The 22,471-nt window shown below is 35.3% G+C and overlaps 1 protein-coding gene across 27 annotated transcripts in view; it reads left to right on the plus strand.

Moving 5' to 3' along the window:
* The window catches only part of MEF2A (myocyte enhancer factor 2A), a 161,225-nt gene that overhangs the window by 49,304 nt on the left and 89,450 nt on the right, over positions 1 to 22,471 (plus strand). For 26 of the 27 annotated variants that reach the window (XM_065548512.1, XM_065548514.1, XM_065548510.1 and 23 more), the window contains one exon: positions 20,778 to 20,973. In XM_065548512.1, coding sequence (XP_065404584.1) covers positions 20,920 to 20,973 — 54 coding nt within the window. In that variant the 5' untranslated portion in view covers positions 20,778 to 20,919. Of the gene's footprint in view, positions 1 to 20,777; positions 20,974 to 22,471 lie in introns of those variants that run through there. The other variant, XM_073996821.1, reaches the window with a different exon arrangement.

Genomic DNA, 22,471 nt, shown 5'->3' on the forward strand with positions numbered 1-22,471 from the left:
TGAGACACAAAGGATAGATAGGACTGTCAGTGAGGAGAAGGGCTTGGGATAAGACCTACTGAGAGAAAGCAAGGTGGTAGTATGTGTGAAGGCCCTGAAACAGAAAGGAGTTAAGAGCTTTCTAAGTACATAACAGCCTGTGTCAAGAATCTTGCTGGGCAAGAGGAAGCGTGGCATGGAATGAGGAGTTCCTTGAGTAGAGGAGTGACAGGATAAGGCAGGGCCTTCTAGGCCATGTTAAAGGCTTGCGCTTTTAAGAACAGTGATAAGTGACACGATTATATTGGCATGTTAAAAGGTTGCTGTAATGAAATGAGGAAATTGCATTGGAGGGAAATAAAAGTGCCTGCTGAGACCAGTTAGGGGGTTGTTGCAATGCTTAGGCTAAAGGTGAACAGTGGCTGGTACAGAAAAGGAATTGGCTTGGTGTGTTTGGTTTAAGAAAATGTCAGGTTTTGAGATACCTGTGGGATATCTAAGTTGGGTAGCTGAGAATGTGGTTGGACATAGCCAGTTAGGCTAGTGATGTAGCTCTGGCTGAGGCCTTTGCAGTAGGCTGATAAGCTGAATTTCTGGTATTTGTCTTTTATGGAGACTTCACAGCAACTTGAGTGCATGTGTTGTGAGTGTTTTTGTACTTGTTAATTTACAGTTTTTAATATTAAGTATGATTATCACTTTATTAAGTGATGGTTATTGCATTATTTTACAGTTTTTAATATTAGGTAATGGTAATAATAATGACCAACATTATTGAGCACATGTGCAGATTACTAGGCCAAATACTCTATGTGTGTTATCTCTTAATCTTTACAAGCTTATGAGCATTATCATTAGTCCAGTATTTTAAAGATTTGGCATCTGAAACTTAGAGAAATTGAGTAACTTCCTCAAGGCAACACATGTAGTAAGTGGTGGAGCTGAGGTTTGAATCTAGGCGGGCATGCTGCAGAACCTGTCCTGTTAACCACTACCATATGCCACTTCTCTGTGAAATTTGAACCAACCAACCAAACAAAACAGAATGACTGAGAAACCATTTAGTATTGAACTTCTATGGAAGACCTGTGTATACTGCACATTGTACCATAGATAATTTGATATAGTTTCTTATTTACATCAACATTCACATGGCCTGTGAAGTATGGTTTTTGCCTCATTTTAAAAATGAGAAACTGTGGCTGAGCAAGTAAGTGACTTGGTCAAGATCACTAATAGCTATTTAGTGGAACTTGGATTCAAAATGGACTCTTTTATGTTACACTACTTAAAAATAAAAACTGTGTTGACTTAAAAATAAGAAAATATCGCTGGGGAACACGATTAGATTTAGTGGTTCTCATATGTCAAACCACAGTCAGTCTCGTTCTTAAAAAAGAAGAATTAGATCTCAATGTTTAAACTTATAGATTGAACTTAGAGAACAAACAGCTGAGAAAATTGAAATACTTAAAAATAAATAATAGGTATTTTACATGTATACAAAGTAAAGACTTCTTTATTAATGTTAGAAAAGATAAAATGAGAAAATATTTTCAAGGAAATGTGTATCCATTTTATAATATCTGTGAATAAATTAGACAAAATTACAATATTGATATCTTGACTAGTTTTTTTTTTTTGTCAGTTAATTGTTAGCATTTGTATAGGACTGCATCTTAATCTTGCTGTATTCACTCCATCCTTTAAATTTCTTCTGTTTCTTCCTTAGTTTTGAGAAGACAAACGGAAATGAAGTCAATGAGGTGACATAGTATAATGCATCTTAAATATTGGCTTCTTTTAGCATCAGAGTTCAGACTTACCTTACCAGTACTTTCTGCTGCCTACTAAAAAGTAGTGAGAGGCAATTAAGCATAGTATGAACAGTGTAGCTCCTTTGGGATCTGGCTTTTGGAATACTCGGTTTTCAGTAAGCCCTTTACAGAGAGATCTAATCTTAGGCATATACTAAAATATATATATCACCTATCATGTGCCTTCCACCTTTTTACTGACAGTTGATGACAAGGGACATCTTTTGGGTACTGAATACCTGTAATGTTATACTTGGTTTTCTTTCGGTCGATGGGTACACCATTGAGAGCTGTGGCCATGGGGCTTCTTATTACAGTAAGAAAAAGCCTATCTCCTGATGCTAGCAGAACCTGTCTGAAACAGATAATTGGGTTTTGATTGGTTGGCTGGATGTGAGAGAATTTTGAAGCAGTCTTATAAGGTGCTTTTGATTTCAGGAAGCCAAATCAACATGTTACTCTTCCACTGTCTCCTGCCTTGTCTTTGTTCCAGTCATTTATTAATTTGTCTTTTTTCATGTGATTATGATCTATGTATCTTATAAGAATTGCTTGCTCTTCTTTGAATGCTATCTTCTGTCACCCAGCACTGCTGCTGTTCAGCAGTTTTTGAGGACTTAACTCACACATCATTTTTTCTTAGAAAGACTGCCATATTGAGTTACCTATAGGATATCAGAAACAGTCAACTTCAGAACTGTATGAGAAGTTTCATTTTTAAGACGATATGTGTGGGGTTTTTTTTTTTTTTTTTTTTTTTTTTGGTATGGTCTGTATTTATTTGTAAGGTAACTTTGCTTTCTGTTTCTAGCCTTCAGTATCATTTGGCATTTTGATTTAGATGATTTTGGTCTCAGAACTTTAGATATGTTATTAGTACAGTTTTTATGGCTCGAATAGAAATTATAAGATGAAATGACAGTTCAGAGAAAGAATATTTATGACTTGATATGAAAATGACCTACTAAAACATTTTTGAATGATCTGTAATCTCTTTGCCCTTTTGGAAACAGATTATAATCAGCTCTTAAATTTTCAGCATGTGTGTATCAGGATGCTTTCTGCTGCAAGTAACAGAGAGGCTAATCAAAACAGGAAAGATTTTGTCATCTCATATAATGAGAAGTACAGTAGGGTGATTCCAGGGTTGGTTAACTACAGTCCCTCTTTCATCTTTTCTTGGTTATTTTCATTTTCTTCTACTCTTTCATTCTAAATTTTTTTGTTAAATTGCCCATGACTATTAGCATAGTCTCTAAGCAGTGTGTGGTTGACATAAACTGTGTTTATGCCTCTGGGGAGAAGAAGCAGTGGTCATAGGCTTCTTTGCTCTGAATTGTTTCTAATGATTCTAGTGTATTTTCTGTTTCGTCTTTTATTCTCATAGTTGAACCCAAAGGAATATAAATTGTTGCCTAGATACCTAACAGTGTTTATTTGTAAATAACATGTAAACATTTAATGAAACGAACTTTAAAAAAGCACAGAAAGTCAGTGTTTCTCTCTGTAGTCAGAAGCCCCACAGACAACAAAGCATCCTGTCAGTAAATCCATTGCACTTACTGTGATGTCCCTTGAGTTGTAAAGCATATTAATCTTTGCTTAGCAGAGATTATAATTTTCAAATAATATTACATATTTCATTTTTAGAAGTGCTTTATAGATATTAGAACCATGGAATGTTAGAGCTGAAATACTGGGTACTGTTTGTAGAGTACTTTAAATGTGCTTGGCACTTAGTTTTACACACATCAATGTGTTTATTCTTCAGAATAGCCACATAACATATATGTTATTATTATCTTCCTTATTTTACTTACTTATCTTCCTTACTTTACTTACTTATCTTCCTTAATTTACTTACTTATCTTCCTTAGTTAGACATAGAGAAGTCAAATGACATTTCCAAGATCACACAGTAGCAAAGCCAGAATACAACTAATGATGGCTTCTCATCACATTTAAAATAAACTCTGTCTCTCTTGGAATCTGACCTCTACCTACCTGTACGGTAGTTTTTTGTTTGTTTGTTTGTTTGTTTGTTTTTCATTTTCTTACAGATGCCCTGTGCTTACTCTAGTCTAACTCCTTGTGGTTTTATGCAAATTTGATGTCCTGTTCTTTCATACCATGTACCCTCTATCCCAAGAAACATTAACAAACTTGAAATCAAATAATAATAATCAAACAAAAGTCTTACTTGCTCCCTCCTTTATTATATTAGTAAATTACGTACCTGTTTGTCACTGAATGTGGCACTATATTGACATTTATTCATGTGGCTCTCTTGAAGGTAGAAAGATTTTTTAAAAATTTGTTTCTTGAGTGTTTAGCATTTTGTTCAATACTTAATATTTGTGACATGTATATTTTGGACTGAACTTTGTGACTGTTAATTCTTAATCTCAGTTTCTTTTGCCTATGAAATGTGAATAATTTGGACTAGAACCCTGCTCTTCTTTTAACCTTTTACAATTTAGAGTTTTTTGTTCAGTTTATAAAAGAAAGCCATATCAAGCTTTAGATTTTAAGGCTGTTTTCATAGTATTAACAAAACATATTAATACATATTAGACTTCACACTGAAATTCAGTAGAAAAAATGAAGTCAGTGTGAACTAATAATGAAAAAAAGCAGAGTTGCAGAAACATAAGTATAGTGTGTTACTTTTGTAAGTAAAATGGATAAATAAGAAAGCACACATGTATCTTCTTACGTTTGTAGAAAAGAAACACAGTAAGGATAAATCAGTAAGCACTGAAATTGGTTACCTATGAGGGGGAAGTATGGGAAAGTGTCCATTCTTTGATTATACATTTTAATATAGTTTGGACTTGGAGACGCATGTTAACGTTCTACGTATTTAAAAAATTTTTTTTTAGAAAAGGACGAGGGAGAAACATCCTAAAACTAAATGGAAACAGATACTAACCCAACTGTATTGTGGGGGGCAAAGGGAGGAAACGAACTGATCCATCTAAATTTTGAACATGGATTTTTACTATATCCCCTTAGTCTGTGGGGAAAAAACTGCAAACAAATCTGGAGCTCTTTTTTAGTGATTTTTGTTGTTGTTTTTGTAATGGTATAAATGAGACAATTCTGAAACAATTGTATACGTGTTGTAGGCAGTGCTTCTCAACCGGGGCAGTTTTCACCCCTTGGGGACATTTGGCAATGTCTGGAGATATTCTGGATTGATCATGACTTCGAGGGAGGTGCTACTGGCATCTAGTGGATAGTGGTGAGGTTATGTTACTAAACATTGCACAATACACAGGACTTCCCAACACCTCCCCGCCAAATCAAGAATTATATCTGGTCCAAAATGTCAATAGTGCCACCTTTAAGAAACTCCAGGCCGGACATGTGGCTCACGCCTGTAATCTAAGCACTGTGGGAGGTTGAGGCGGGTGAATCACTTGAGCTCAGGAGTTTGAGACCAGCCTGGCCAGCATGGTGAAACCTCATCTCTACTAAAAATAAAAAAAAATTGCTGGGCGTGGTAGCATGCAACTGTGGTCCCAGCAACTCGGGAGGCTGAGGCGGAGAATTGCTTGAACCCAGGAGGTGGAGGTTGCAGTGAGCCAAGATTGCTCCACTGCACTCCAGCCTAGGGAGCAGAGTGAGAACCTGTCTCAAAAAATAAAAAAATAAATAAATAAATACAATAAATAAATACATAAAATAAAATAACCAAAGAAACTCTGGATTAAGGAAATGAACAAATGCACTGATGTTGGTACAAGCTAGGGTTCTTAATGATGGGAGAAGGGAAGTTCTGGAATATAGAAATGGAAAGGCAGAGAAAAGAATCTTGTGAGAATTGGAGGTATCAATATGAAGATGTATTCATAGTATATTTATATATTTCGCAGAAATGGCCAAGCCGCAGTGGCACCACCCAGATCTTGATTTCTAAATACTTCCCAGTGAAGGGAACCAGAAACACTTGGATAAATGGCTGATTCTAGGGATGACTCAGGAAGTTACCAGATCAGTCTGGAACATCTTGTTGGACCAGAAAGTAAGGAAATGCTTTTTTAAAAAAAAAAAAACCACAGGACCCAGCTTGAGGGAAGTCTCACTGGCCAAATCAGGGATCATTTGAATATCAAAATAGGTGAGGAGAGCAATAGGTTATAGCCATTAAATAAAAGAGGAATACTTACATTTATATGTATAATAAATAGATAAATATTTAAATAAAATGGAAGAGAGGAAAGGACTTGTCTTTACAGTTAATCAATGTGGAAGGAGTAGTAGAATTGAAAAATTATTTTGTAATTGTCATGGTATTGATTGGTTCAGGCAAAAATCATCCAACAGTTCTAAATCCAAGGGGACAGCTTGATGCAGAGTAAGATCTTTTTATGGTTTTAACATGTCTTCTCACAGATTGCTGATTATTTGCAAGAGGAAAAGAGGTTTTATATAGCAGAGAAAGCTGATGACACCTTAATCAAGTGATCAAAATAAGTATCAGTGAAAGATAGATGGGTACCATATGCCTCTGGATATGTTACCCTAAGAAGGATCGAGAATCACTTGTGTAGTATTTTGGCTGGAACAGTCCTAAACTGAGGAATATATTGTGCTTATATTCTTGAAAATGTCAGTGTCACGAAAGGAGAATGGCCAAGAAACTGCTCTAGATTACAAGAGACTAAAGTGATTGACAACTAAATGTAATATATGATCCTGAGTTGCTCCTGTTACTGAAGAGGGTAAAAAATGCCCTAAAGAATGTTAATTGGGATAAGTGACAAAATTGCAATTATGGCCTGCACTTTAAAGTATTGCAGCAATGTTATATTTATTGAATTTGATGACTGTGCTGTGGTTATCTTTATATTAGAGAATATTCTTCTCAGGAAATTTACACTTTAAATATTGAGGTGTAAAAGAGTGTGATATATGCAACTTACCCACAAGCAGTTCAGAATAATACATTTATTTATATATTTTTATATCGATGTGTAGTGCATATACACATAAACATACCCATGAGAGTGAGAAGAGAGAGAATGAAAGTTAATGAAAAAATGTTAAAAATTGGTGAATCTAGGGTAATAGGCAGGCATTCTCTTTACTGTTCTTATAACTTTTCAGTAAGTTTGAAATTGTTTTTAAAATACAAAGTTAGCACTTGTAAGTTAAGTAAAATAAAAAGATTTTCTAAATGGTTGCAAATATGTGTATACTGGCTAAAGACAAGCTTTATATTTTAAGGCATGTGTGAAATTTAAATTGTGAAAGGATAGGTATACCGGAACTACATTCCAAAGTGTGAGCAAACAGGAGGTGGCAGCACTTGGAGCTTGAAAGATTATAACACCTCTGGCATGGCTGTTGAGGATGGAAGGGGGAAGGAGTAAAAGAACTAGGCTGTGAGAGGAGTGGTGGGTTTCTTTATGTCGCTGGGGTTTGTAGTCAGTGCTTCTTTGGCAGCAGTGAGATGAGGATTTCTGTGGTAGGGCTGGGCAAGTGGCAACCAGACTTACCCTGGGAAAGGCCTGGATCTATGGTTCCTGGGCAAGGCTGGTGCATTGCGCCTGAGACTAGCTGCTTTGAAAACTGATGCAGGACTTTAGCTTCTCACCCCCTCATAAAGGCAGCAGAATACAGTGGTTGGAGTGCTCTTCTGGAGTAACACAGACCTGAGTTGTCTTGGCTTCAGTACTTAGCATCTGCAACCTTGGTGGAGTGATATTTACTGCCTAGGCTTCAGTTATTTTTCAGATTTAAAATGGGAATAATAATAATGCCTGTCTTATAAAGAGGTTGTGAGCATTTAAAAAGTTATGTGTAAAGTTCATTGCTGTTGTTACTGTGCAGCAGAGCCCTAGAAAACCTTTATTTCTCCATTCAGCCAACTGATGACTCATTTTGTTTTCAGATCATAAATGTTAATGTGTTCTGTACCATGATTGAAAATGTACGTGTTAGTATTGTAGTAATACTGTCTTTCGGATCCCTTTCCTCAAAATATTTACAAATGTATGGTATTTTATTCTGACCTCATGTGGTACATATAATGCATATAATTTGATTTTCCTGTTATAAAAAGTCACTTTTACTTAGAAATTGTCAGGTACTAAAGGTTATACAACTAGTTTAGTGACAGGTTTGGGGCTGGGATCCAGGTTTTCTCACTTGGCTTGCAATAAACCTTCTCAGTCAGGTTGTGAAGAAAGAGTAACTGGAAATTGCACAAGATAGTAAAGTAGAAGCAACATTTCAGTAATGTCTAAAGTTCATCCTTGATTGTTTTCTGGCATTCAGGATTTTTTTCTTCTTAATTTTCAAAGCATCCATTAGTTCTTGTTTTGTAGTAACTTTTTTTCTTACCACAACAATGGTGTATATTTTAGGAAAAATGAAAATAATTTTTAAAATTGCCTTTAAGTTATTACTTTAAATAACTTGAGTATATGCTGCTAGTCTTTTATCTGTGAACACAATATCTACAGAATTTGTTTCTTTGACTTTTATTTTTGGTTCAGGGGTACATGTGTGTGTTTGTTACATGAGTAAATTGTGTGTCACCGGGGTTTTGTGTGTGAATATTCATGTCACCCAAATAGGAAGCACAGTAGGTGATAGTTGTTTAATCTTTACCCTCCTCTTGCACTCCTCCCTCTAGTAGTCTCCAGTGTTTGTTCTCAACTTTGTGTCTATATACACTCAATGTTTAGCTCTCACTTATAAGTGAGAACATGTGGTATTTGGTTTTCTGTTCCTGTGTTAATTCGCTTAGGATGATGACTTCCAGCTGCATCCATGTTACTGCAAAGGACATGATTTTGTTCTTTTTGTGACTGTGTAGTGTTCCATGGTGTATATGCATCACATTTTCTTTACCCATTCCACTGTTGATGGACATCTAGGTTGATTTTATGTCTTTGCTCTCGTGAATAGTATTACAATAAAACGTACATGTGTCTTTTTGGTAGATTAGTTCATCTTCCTTTGGGTATATACCCAGTAATGGAATTGCTGGGTCAAATGGTAGTTCTGTCTTAAGTTCTTTGAGAAATCTCCAAACTGCTCTCCACAGTGGCTAAACTAATTTATATTCTCACAAACAATGTGTAAATATTCCCCTTTCTCTGTATTGTTTTGTTTTGGAGACAGAGTCTTGCTCTATCCCCTAGGCTGAAGTGCAGTGTTGTGATCTCGGTTCATTGCAACTTCCGCCTCCAGGTTCAAGTGATTCTCATGCCTCAGCCTCCCGAGTAGCTGGGATTGCAGGTGCCTGCCACCACGGCTGGCAGATGTTTCTATTTTTAGTAGAAACGGGGTTTCACCATGTTGGCCAGGCTGGTCTTGAACTCTGGACCTCAGGTAATCTGCCCTTCTCGGCCTTCCAAAGCTCTGGGATTCCAGGCGTGAGCGACTGCACCCGGCCAACCTCACCAACATCTATCTACAGAATATTTTAAAGCAAAACTAGAATTACATTTTTTCTACCCACAACAATACATTGTGAACATTTATTGTACAGTGTTTAGCCTTTTTAATGACTACAGCACTGATTGGACAGGCCATCTTTGTAGGCTTTTATATTATTCCCCTGCCATGTATTCACTCTTTTGATTGTGTTGGGGTGAACATCCTTATTTGTATATTTTTTTCTTAATTTTTATAAAATTTTTTCTTAATTTTCATAATTTTTTTCTTAGACTAAATTCTTGAAAGTAGAATGGATTTTTCAGGGGAAGCTGAAATTCATTTCTTTTTGAAATACTAAGTTTTTAAATGTTGCCCAAATTGTTTAAAAACTTTACATCTGCAGGTTGATTTGGGGGCCCTTCATTTGCAACAGTAGTAAGTGTTTCTGTTCCTTGGGGCTGAGTTTGCTGTTTTCATTTTACATTTTGTCCCTTTAATGTTGTCTATATGCCCAAGACTCCCAATGCTTATTTTTAGCCCTGATGTATGAGTTTTATGTCTAGTTTTCTATTTGACATTTTCACTTGTCCATGACCATCTCAAGTTTAGTATGTCCAAAATTAAATTCTTAAGTTCCACTCTTAAAAAAGTAATGGATCCTTAAAGATTTTCTTTTGATAGAGATGCCTGTTTATTTCTTTAAAGAGTTCAGTTGTTGATTGTACATAATCATTTTATTCAAAAAATCATTTGCTAGTTTAAAAAATTTTTAATGTGTAGTTGATTGGCCAGAGTCATCAAAATGGGGTGTTCTGATGAACTCAGTGATTGGCGTTAATAAGGACTCAGTTTAAAAAGTAAAGTTTACCCCCTGTTTAAAGTCCATGCTCTTAAAATATTTATTTACTTAGGCAACAAGGTTCTTTAAAACAGTAAACAAAATTGAGTTTAAAAGACTATGAACATTTGTGATCAGTATTAGTACTAAATTGGTCTGAATATGAGTGCTAGATTCTATGATACCTTTTAAATTAAGACAGTAGAGCCCATATTGGGAATGTTTTTAAAAATCTGGTTCCTGATTTTTTAAAAACATGACAGATTTTTTTTCAGTTACCCAAGTATTCAGTTTAAAGTAATTTTTTCCTGCATGCCTGTTGCCTGAATAACAGATATAGGACTTGTGGTTTAATTAGAGAGATTCTTTTTTTCCTTCCTAGGAAAAGATAATATTAGTTTATGTGAGAAATGCCCATCTGTGTTTTCTAAAGGTAGGTTTTAAATGTTGCCATTTTGAGTAAAACTCCTTTAGCTTTACCATATGGAAAAATCACTACATGCATGATTTAAAAAGTTAGTGGTTAGCTTGAATTAATAAAATCTGATTCCTGGAATTATTTGGAAGATATATGCATTTTTTTTTTCAGTATTTGAATATTTTGAAATTGTATGTAAATTCTCTGAAATTGTTTGAAATTTGTAAAACATACTTAACATAGAATTTACCACTTTAACCCTTTTAAAGTATATAGGTTAGTGGCATTAAATAAATACACATTGCTGTACCACCATCACCACCATCCTTCTTTAGGATGTTTTCATCTTCTCAAACTGAAACTCTGTACTCATTACACAGTGACACCCTACTCTTGACCCTCCATAAAACCCCAGCAACTGACTACCGTTCTACTTTATGTCTCTGTGAATTTGACTACTTTAGGTACTTCATACCAATGGACTCATTAGCAGATTGGTCCTTTCGTGATTGGTTTATTTCCCTTACCTAATGTCTTCAGGGTTCATCTCTGTTGTAGCATGTGACAGGATTTCCTTCTTTTTTAATGCTGGTTAATACTCCATTGTATGTATGTACCACATTTTGTTTATTCTCCCACAGATGGACATTCAGGTTGCTTCCACCTTTTGACTATTGTGAATAATGTTTCTTTGAACATTGGTGTACAGATATCTGAGTTCTGCTTTAAGTTTTTTTGATTATATATCTAAAAGTGGAATTCTTGGATCAGATAGAAATTCTATATTTATTTTTCTGAGCAAACGCCGTACTGTTTTCCATAGCAGCTGTACTATTTTACTTTCCCAAGAACAGTGCACAAGTGTTCCAGTTTTCCACACCCATGCTAGTGCTTGCTGTTCTGTTTCTCAATAGCTATTCAAATGGATGTGAAATGGCATCTCATTGTGGTTTTGACTTGCATTTCCTAATGATTAGTGATGTTGAGCATCTTTTCATATGCTTATTGAACATTGGTTTGTCTTCGGTGAAATGTCTATTCAAGTCCTTTGCCCATTTTTAAATTGGGTTATGTTTTTGTTGCTTTTGAGTTTTAAAATATATTCTGGTTATTAATCTTGTATCAAATATATGGTCTGCAATTTTTTTTTTTTTTTTAATTGAGACAGTTTTGCTCTTGTTGCCCAGGCTGGAGTGTAATGTTGCGATCTTGGCTCACTGCAACCTCTGCTTCCTGGGTTCAGGCCTCCCAAGTAGCTGGGATTACTGCCTCAGCCTCCCAAGTAGCTGGGATTACAGGCATGCGCCACCAACCCGGCTAATTTTTTGTATATAATAGAGATGGAGTTTCACTATGTTGGTTAGGCTGGCCTTGAACTCCTGACCTCAGGTGATCCACCCACCTCAGCCTTCCAAAGTGCTGGGATTACAGGCATGAGCCACCGCGCCCGGCCATGATCTGCAATTATTATCTTTCATTTGGGGTTGCTGTTTTACTCTGTTGATAGTGCCCTTTGATGCATAGAAGTTTTAATTTTGATAAAATCTAGTTTGTTTATTTTGTTGTTGTTGTTTATTGTGCTTTTGGTGTTGTGACTGAGAAATTATTGCCAAATCCAACATCTTGAAACTTTTGCTGTATGTTTTCTTTCTAAGAGTTTATAGTTTTAGCAGTTGGGTTTAAATCTTTGATCGATTTTGATTTCGTTTTTGTATGTGGTGTTAGATAAACATCCAACTTTATTCTTTTCCAAGTAGTTACCCCATTTTACCAGCACCATTTGTTGAAAAGACTGTCCCCCATTGAATGGTCTCAGCATCCTTTTTGAAAATCATTTGACCATATGTGAGGGCTTATTTCTCGGTTCTCTATTCTATTCCACTGGTCTTTTTGTTTGTCTTTATGCCAGGACAACACTGTTTTGATTACTGTAGCATTATAGTAAATTTTGAAATCAGGAAGTGTGAGTCCTTCAACTTTGTTCTTTTTAAAGATTATTTTGGCTCTTTGGAGTCCCTTGAGATTTCTTATGAGTTTTAGGGTGACCTTTTCTGTTTCTGCAAAAATATCATTGGGATTTAATAGAGATTGCATTGAGTTTGTAGATCCCTTTGGGCAGTATTGATATCTTAATAACATGATCTTGCAATCTATGAATATAAGACATCTTTCCATTTGTTTATGTCTTTATTCTTTTGTCAAGTGTTTTTTAGTTTTTAGCATGCAAACTTTTCACCTTCACCTCCTTGTTTCATTTTCTAAGTTCAGACGATACCCGATTAGAGTGGTTTGATTTACAATTTTTCGACTTTACAATGTTGTGAAAACAATATGCATTCAGCAGAAACCATACTTCATTACAGTATTGAATTAATTACATGAGGTAGTCAAAGCTTTATTATAAAATAGCTTTGTATTAGATGGTTTTGCTCAACTAGACTAATGTAAGTGTTCTGAGCACGTTTAAGATAGGATAGGCTAAACTGTGATGTTTGGTAGGTTAGGTGTATTAAATGCGTTTTTGACTTAAGATATTTTCAGTTTATGGTGGGTTTATAGGGATTTAACCCCATCATAAGTCAAGTAGCATCTGTATTCTCTTTGATTCCATTGTAAATTGAATTTTCTTATTTCATATTGTTCATTGTTAATATATAGAACTGCAGCTGGTTTGTGTGTTGATTTTGTATTTTGCTACTTTACTAAATTTATTAGTTATACCATTTCTTTTGTGGACTCTTTAGAGTTTTCTACATGTAAGATCATGCTTGCTCATGAAAGGATTCTAGGGGACAAAAGAGATCATGTCATCTTAAAACAGAGATATTTATACTTCTTTTTTTCTAATTTGGATGCCTTTATTTCTTTTTCTTGTCTAATTGCTCTAACTGGAACTTCCATTACAGTGTTGAATAGAAGTGGTGAAAGTGGTCTTCCATATCTCATCCCTGATCTTAGAGGAAAGGCTTTCAGTCTTTGATCATTGAATATGATGTTAGCTGTGGAATTTTTATATATAGTATTTATTATGATGAAGTAGTTTCCTTCTTTTCCTAGTTTGGTTGAGTGTTCTTATCATAAAAGAGTGTTGTATTTTGTCAAATCCTTTATCAGTACTAATTCAGATGATCATGTTTTTTTCCCCCTTTATTCTCTTATGTGGTTGGTGTGTCACATTGATTTTAGTATATTGAAACATCCTTGCGTTGCAGGAAGAAATCCTACTTGATCACCATTATAATCCTTTTATATTCGGTAGAATTCAGTTTGCTAGTATTTTATTGAGGGTTTTTTGTCTATTCATAGGGTATATTGGTCTATAGTTTTCTTGTTGTATCTTTGGTTTTGGTATTAGGGCAACGTTGACCTCATAGAATGATTTAGAAAATGTTCCTCCCTCTTCAATTTTTTGGAAGAGTTTGAGGAGGATTCGTGTTAGTTCTTTAATTGTTTGGTAGGATTCATCAATGCAGCCATTGGGTCTAGAGCTTTTCTTTGTCGGGAGATTTTTAATTACCAATTCAATCTCCTTACTAGTTATTGCTCTATTCAACTCTTTTTCTATTTCTTTGCAATTCAGTCTTGGTAGTTCTAGAAACGTTTTGTGTTTCTAGGAATTTGTCCATTTTATCTAGGTTATCCCAGTTGTTGGTATATAGCTGTTTATAGTACCCTTTTACAGTCTCATTTATTTCTATAGAGTAAGTTGTAACGCCCCCACTTTCATTTCTGATTTTTTAGTAATTTGAGTCTTCTCTTTTTCTTCCTAGTCAGTCTAGCTAAAGGTTTGTCAATTTTGTTAATCATTTTGAAGAGTCAACTTTTGGCTTTGTTGATTTTTTTTCTGTTGTTTTTGTGTTCTCTATTTCATTTATCTCTGCTCTCAAATGTATTATTTCCTGCTTTCTGCTAGCTTTGAGTTTTTCTTTGGGGGAAAATCACAGCATCTTAATTTTTATGGCTTTATATGGTATGTGTGTCTTTTAGCTTTATCATTCAAGATTGTCTTGGCTATTCTTTCACCTCTGTATTTCCAAATGAATTTTAGAATCAGCTTATCAGTTTCCATATACAATAAGAGAGAGCCTGCTGATATGTTGATAGGGTTTGCATTTAGTCTGTACATTAATTTGGGGAGAATTAACATCTTTATAAAATTGAAACTTTTGAAATTCTGCAGATATAGGTTTGCTTATTATTTTGTACATTTTAAATTTCTCTCAGGATCAAGACAAGCAAAGTCATCTAACTGAGAGTGAAGATGTCTGATGAATGTTGGAGATGTAAGCAGAGAGAATATGGCATAAAATAATCAACAAGGAATTGGGAAATGGAAAGTTTCTGGAAATGGAAGGTTGTAGTATGAAGGGAATATTTGAGGTTTAAGGTTCATGACCTTCATGAACTTAAAGTGAGATTAATTGGCTTGATTAGCATGCTAATTTTTTTCATCTAACCATATTTAGCTACATGGAAGCTGGTCTTCAGCGGTCAGGTTTTGCAACAAAATGGAGGCAAGGGTTTGGAGCCAAAAGGAGGTGAGGTTGTGAAAATTAAACTGGTTAAGGAGGATAGTAAGGAACATGAAGTGGGTTAGGGCCAGTGAAAAAGTGGGAGTTGGAGACCAGCCTGGCCAACATGGTGAAACCCTGCCTCTACTAAAAATACAAAAATTAGCTGAACTTGATGGTGGGTCTCTGTGGTCCCAGCTACTCGGGAGGCTGTGGCAGGAGAATCACTTGAACCTAGGAGGTAGAGGTTGCAGTGAGCCGATATCACGTCACTGTACTCCAGCCTGGGCGACAGAGCGAGACTCTATCTCAAAAAAAAAAAAAAAAAATTGACTTGCTATAATTGTAGACTTGACTTAGTTTTTTTGGTGTTGGCTTTATATATAGGCATACCCTGTTTCTTAGCTGAAGTTTATTTAGGAAAAGTGTATTTTTACATTGCAAAACTCAGTAGTCTAACAAACTGGTGTATGGGAAAAGTCACAGATTATATTCCAAGTATAGTTTGTAGAATATTAGAATCATGTTCAGGCATTTTGAAGCATGTAAACGGAATGTGCATCTCTGATGTTGCTGGCAATAAGCAAGACATTATAATATTAGAAGCCTCTGAGTCGTTGTCTTCCTGTGTGTTTGTCCTGAACACTTTTCTAATCGCCTTTCGTATTTAGCCCTTATTTTTGCTTAGATTTGTAGAATGCACAAAAAAGTTGAGGAAGTGTTAAATTGTGGAGAAGGGAAAAAAGCTGTGAGAAAGTAACTGCATATGAAGTCATGTAGTAAGCATTTTACATCCCTTAGCCATGGTAATTTACTATAAATGGGCATTTTTTTGTGTGTTGAATTTTAAGAGAAATGATTGGGGATTATGGTTGATGTGTAACATATTATAATTTTTCCCTACTTGAAATAATGGGAAATAAATTTCTGGTTATGGTTTTCATGCAGAATATCTGATTTTCAGGAGCCGATTCCTAACTGTAAGTGTTGTTAGGTACACTCAAATTTAGAATTGATATGTCTTCCTGGTGAATTCAACTTTTATTGTTTTGAAGTATCCTGTGTCTATCCATGCAATCCATGTATATGTATCTAGTGTCTACCTCCTGCATTCAAGTTTACTATGATAGCCACACAACTTTCTTTTGGTTTGTGTTTTACATGGTGTGTCTTTCACTATGCTTTTACTTTTTTTCCGTATCCTCATATTTAAGATGTGTCCTCTGTAATCATCATATAATTGGGGTTTGTTTTTTTAATCCACTTCTATTATCTTCTTTGAAAAATTGGAGGTTTAGTTTAATCATATTTAATGTCATTACTTACATATTTGGATTTAATCTGTCATCTCCCTGTTTGCTTTCTATTTGTCTTTCCTTTCTTGCCTTCTTTTGGGTTATTAATCCATTTTTTTTCCTCCTCTTAACTATTTGTACTTTTACTATTCTTGCCATGGTTACCCAAGAGATTACCACATGCATCCTTGACTTATTGAGGTCTAAAGTAAATGAGTGTTTTTTCCAATTCCTAATCAATGAAAGGATTTTAGGACACTTTTATTTCATTTTGCTATCCTCCCCTGTTATGTACTATTAATGTTATGTATTGTAACATTTGAAGTCCCACAAAGTATTATTTTTTAGTCAGTATTCCTTTGGAGTTATTCACTTAACCCTGTTCACCCCTGTTCATTGCACTTCATTTTTTGTGCATATCCAAGCCGTATTTAGGGTTCTTTTTTCTTTCTACTTGAAAAAGCCTCTTCAGTATTTCCTGACAACAAACTGTTTGTTTGCCTTAAAGTTGCCTCTCTATTTTGCCTTCATTTCAGAAGGATTTTTTTTTTCTGTCAGATACAAAATTTTAGTTTGCCTTTTCCCCACCAGCACTTTGAAGACATCATTTCATTGTCTTCTGGCTTTTATTATTTGGGAAAAGTCAACCAGCTATAACTCTTATTGTTGCCTCTTGAAGTTAATCTTTTAAATTTTTTCTGACTGCTTGTAAGATCTCTCTGTCTGGCCGGACGCGGTGGCTCACGCCTGTAATCCCAGCACTTTGGGATGCTGAGGCGGGTGGATCATGAGGTCAGGAGATTGAGACTATCTGGTTTTAGGAATAACACTCAAAATCCTAAGGAAATTGAACACTCTACCAAAGGATTCTTAGCAAAGCAATTTTACTTCTCCGCAGAGGGGGCTTCCTTGGCCAGTCGCCATGAGAGCACACCTGAATAAAGGGGCACGAGAGCCTTTATTCCTGATGCAAGACATGCCCCTGTACCCTTTCCCCGTTGGCTGGGGTGGGGTTGTACAATCTGAACTAATCCCGGTTGGCTAAACATTTGATTTTTTTTAGATAAGATGGGCACGTAAAAGAAAGTGGAGGGGAAAGGGGAAGGGGTGTCTGTAATGACCTTGAAAGTTAGTCCTCTTTCCAAATCAGGAAAGGAATGTGAGCTGGTACTGATAATGCCTGCTACTGTGGCATGCCTGGGCATCTCACAAAGGCAAAAAGGAGAAAAAGGGGAAAAGGCTTCGGGGAGGTACTATGAATTAAAGAATAAAAGACTGAACGTGTTATTTGAAGAGAAACCTCATCATATCCCACACTGGCTAACTCCGAGAAACGCTGTCTCTACTAAAAATACAAAAAATTAGCCGGGCGTGGTGATGGGTGCCTGTAGTCCCAGCAACTTGGGAGACTGAGACAGGAGAATCTCCTGAACCTGGAAAGCAGACGTTGCAGTGAGCCAAGATCACGCCACTGCACTCCAGCCTGGGTGACAGAGCGAGTCTCTGTCTCAAAAAAAAAAAAAATCTATGGGGATGGGGGACCTCCTTCTCTCTCCCCCGCTCTTGCCCCTGTCCCTCTGTTCTCCCTCCCCTCTTTCTTTCCTTCTCCCCCTCTCCCCTTTGATGTGCCTAAGTGTGGTTTTCTTTGTATTTATTTTGCTTGAGGATTGATAGAGCTTCTTGCATCTGTGGCTTGATGTCTCATTGGTCAGTTTTGAAAGTTTTTAGCTATTATGTCTTCAGATATTTTTTTCTTGCCTGTATGTTTTCTCCTCCCCTCTGAGACTCCAGTTACATGTATTTTGTATCCGTTTTCCATGTGCTGTAATTTCTCAGTGTTGTCTATGTTTCTCATTCTCTTTTTGTGTTTCAGTCTAGGTGTTTTCTTCTTTCCTGTCTTCTGGGTTGATTCTTTCTTCAGCTGTGTCTAAAGTATTATTAAAACCATGCATCACTTCTTTTTCAAAATTGTATGTTTTGATTCATGTTTTCCACTTTTTGTTTATGAAAATTCTTAGTTTTACTTTTTAATTCCTTGAATATTTAACTTATTTTAAACTTTTTTCTGATAACACCATTATCTGGATCTACTGTGAATTTGTTTCTATTGCCATTTTAAAAATCTTGGTTTCATTTGGGTTTTGACTGGTTATATTTTGATTTCTAGACATTTATATGAAACGTGAAAAAAATATGAATTTCTAGATGATGCTATCTTTCTGCTGAGAATTACTTTTGCTACTGGTGTACAGCTAGGCTGATAAGAGTAGTTAGCCCAGATTGCCTTAATCGAATTAGGGATTGAGATGATTTAAAGCTGTGCTTTTCTTCCTGTGTGGGCTCATCTGTTTCTAGTTTACCTTTATGCCTAGAGTATAGTTCTTTGGAGTCTGTCCATATGCCTGATGTGTTTACTAGGACTATTCCTCCTTGGCAGGCCCTAAATCTAAGTTTTGTATGCCCACCCCCAGGTCTCTTGAAAACTCTATTAACTTTCTCAGTCTCTCAGGCAATGGTTTTGGAATCTACAGACAGATGAGTCCAGAGACTGGTATCACCTATTTCTTCCAGATCTCCGCCCTGCAGATTCTCTAGTTTTGAAAGTTCTCTAGTGATATAAAACTGATTATCTTGTGTTTTTCTTTTCTAGTTGTTCTCAAAGGAAGGTTGGTTTGAAGCAAACTACTCCACCATTGTCAAAAGCAAAAAAATGCCCAAATATGTTATAGAATTCAGAATTTTTTAGGTGCTATAAGGTAGTACAATGTATCCATCTTACAGCCGTTAAAATATCTTGCATGCCTTAGCAATACTAGCTCTGCAGTAAAATGTATTAATATTTCTCCTGCCTACTACAGTACAAGTTTTTATATTGGGAATTGGATACAATGTGATCTTTTAAAAGTTTGGGTCCCACCAGTGACTAGCCATCTTTCAGTTCCTCTAATGTTTCCTGTTCCCTTTTGTCATGGGGCTTTTGCACATGCTGTTCTCATACTCAGATTTGAGTATGAGACACATCCTCAGGGAAGCCTTTCCTGAACCATAAATTTAATTCAGATAAATGAGCTTTCTAGTTTCGAATTATGCAAACTCATTTGCATTATGCTTTGATTAATGTCTTTTTCTTCTACTAGACTCTGCTAGATTAGGAATCATTTCCTTTTTTTTTTTTTTTTTTTTTCTGGCCACGTTATCCTCTGTGCATAGTTCAGTGTTTGGAAGTACATTGATTAGAAGTAGGTGAACAATAGGTTATCAGTCAGTTAATAGATGATCACCTAATATTTGTATGAATGAAGAAATAAAATAATGAGGGAAGATAAATAAGAAATGCTGTGCTTATGTTAGTGCTGGAAATGAGAAGTAATGAAAGGCTCATAGCTTTTGATTGAGCAAAAGCCAGATTTAATCACACACTGGATATGCACAGTACAATTGAAGTTTTATAGATACACATGTACAGTATTAAAAATGCTTGCATAAAATTCCCATGGGAATGTATTATTATGACTGTTGTATTATAGCATTCATTCCCCCATCTCCTCATATTTTTATTATGTAAGTCTGAAAGCACTAGGTTTTTAAAATGACACAGCCATCATTCAGGACATGACAAACTATATCATTTCCAGTCATCCTGCTACACAGCATAAGTGAAATGAAAAACGCCTGAAAGATTTTTTAAGTCTTGAAGGATTCACAGTCTTAAAGGAAAGCAGACTTGGAATTTATACACACACACAAAGTTGCTGTGGTTTATTCTACCAAGGGAAATAGATTTTCACTTCATCTGGAAAGTGACGTGCAAACTGAACCTTGACTGATAAGGAGGTGTTCATTAAATGGCCAAAGGAATGTTTCATTTAAATGCATGTTTTTATGAAAGTATATAGTGGTTTTGTGAATTGACAAATAGTAATTTGGCTGGAGGCTAGGGCAATTTGCAAGAATTTGAAAAGACAGATTGGGGCTATCCAGATTAGTTCATTGTTTGGTATGGAGGTCATCAGAAGTTTTTAAGGATATTCTGTGTTGTTAAGAACAGAAGTGCTGGAACCAGACTCCCTGAGTTTATAACCCCAAGCTGTGCCCCTTACTATGTGACCTCGGGCGTATTGCTTAATTTTTCTGTGTCTCAGTGTCTCTATTTATAAAATGGAGGTAATAATTACAGATTGCTGTTAGGATTGAATGAGTTAAGACATGTCCATACTTAGGAAAATGCCTAGTACATAGAAGAATTTCAGTAAGGCTTGGCTCTTGCTGCTATTATTATATACATTGAGAAAACCTCAAACATTATTATTGCATTAGTTTATCCAGAATTAGAGACACAAAGAGATTCAAGAGGTATTTTAGGGGTAAAGTTAACGACTTCAACTTACTTACTAATTTTGTATAACCAGAAATTTCAACTAATAATGCTGTGTGCAGTATAAAAGCAAATTTGAAATTTGTATAACACTTACATGATTTGTAAACTCACAGATTTTAAATCTTCTAATTTGTGTTTTCTTTTAGATCCTGTAGAAAATTTCAGCTGTACCCCTTGGACTAGAAGCTGAAATAATAGAAGCTGTATATGATGCATTAGGGTATTGAAGAAAATTAGCTTTTGAATTAAATATTTGGAATATAAGGAAATAAGGAAAGGTGACTGAAAATGGGGCGGAAGAAAATACAAATCACACGCATAATGGATGAAAGGAACCGACAGGTAAATGAAAATTTTAATTTATTTAATTGATATAAATATTCTTTTAAAAAAAGAACATAGGACAGAATGGTTGGGTTTTTCTTAAACTTAATTTTAAGTCTAAATATTTTTAGTTACAGATTAAATGAAAAATTCTAACAATCATAAAATTGTGTCTTTTCATCATCTGCTTTAAAGAGACTTCCTTATTATAGATATATGTCACAGAAAACATAGATACTCAAGAGTAAAATCACCACAGTCCCCACCATTACTGTCCATTGTATAGATTTTTCATAAGATACTTAGTCTTCTGTGTATTTGATTATATATTTGACTGTTAGTCTTTTTATATTGATTATTTTTAAGTTATCTGTTTTTATAATTAGGTAGTAGCTAAGTTAACTATAATTATCAGTGAATGTTCTAGTCAGTTAAATTTTCTAGTTGACCAATATATAATGAGAATTTTTTTATACTTATTGCAAATATTTATAAATTTATGTATGTACCTCAGTTTTAATTGATAAAATATATTGAAGTTATTTTATGGTACCATGTGGGCAAATTACAGATTCTCAAGATAATTATAATGATGCTGGCATATGAAGAGGCCAGAAGTTTTAAGTGTCTAATGTTGGCTTAACAAACTATGGCCCATGGGCTGGCCATCTGTTATTGTAAATAAAGTTTTATTAGAGCACAGTTATGCTCATTCATTTACATATTGTCTATGGCTGCTTTTGCATTATAACAACAGAATTGAGTAGTTGCCCCAGAAACTATATGGTCCATAAGCTTAAAATCTTTACTCTCTGGCACTTTTAGAAAAAGTTTACCAACTCCTTAGTTCAGAAGGAAGAAGGAAAAATCATTTCATAGCATATTATAAAGGAACTACTGGAGAGATGCTGTCTCTGGGAAAGTTGCATATCAGGAAAAGTTTCAAGAACAGGTGGTTTCAGAAAGTTTACCAGGAACAGAACAAAACTGAAGATGTGTTTTGCAAAATCTGAGTAGTAATTCACTGAAATATAGATATAATTGGAGATAAAACTCAACTGAGCAGCCTGTAAGGAAGTTGGTGGGAGTGATGAGGGTTGCCCATAGACTGAATTAAAGAGGAGGCCCTGGTTTCAACTCATGAAGATTGTTCAACAAAGACATAAGGCCCACACAGTATGATTCATTGTGAATGTTGTTACAATAGGAAAGATTGGTAAACTATCCATGCTATTATTCCAAAGGAATGATTCCAAGCAAGGCTGCACATTATCTTCCCTTCACAATCTGAGGATTAGGAAGTATAGAGGAGGCATAGGGACCTGCTTCTTGAATATATGCAGTATAAATATAAAATAGGGTTTATTGGGGAATAACATACAAGCAGACAACTGGAGGACACATAAAATTCTTGAGCCCTCATTATTCTGTAGATAGTCATGTTTAAGTTGGACATAGCTAAATTGGACCTAACCTATGGAAGGGATTTACATTTTTAGAGGGAAAGAGTAGCTTA

This window comes from Macaca fascicularis, chromosome 7 (genome assembly GCF_037993035.2).
Source record: "Macaca fascicularis isolate 582-1 chromosome 7, T2T-MFA8v1.1".
Lineage (NCBI taxonomy): Eukaryota > Metazoa > Chordata > Mammalia > Primates > Cercopithecidae > Macaca > Macaca fascicularis.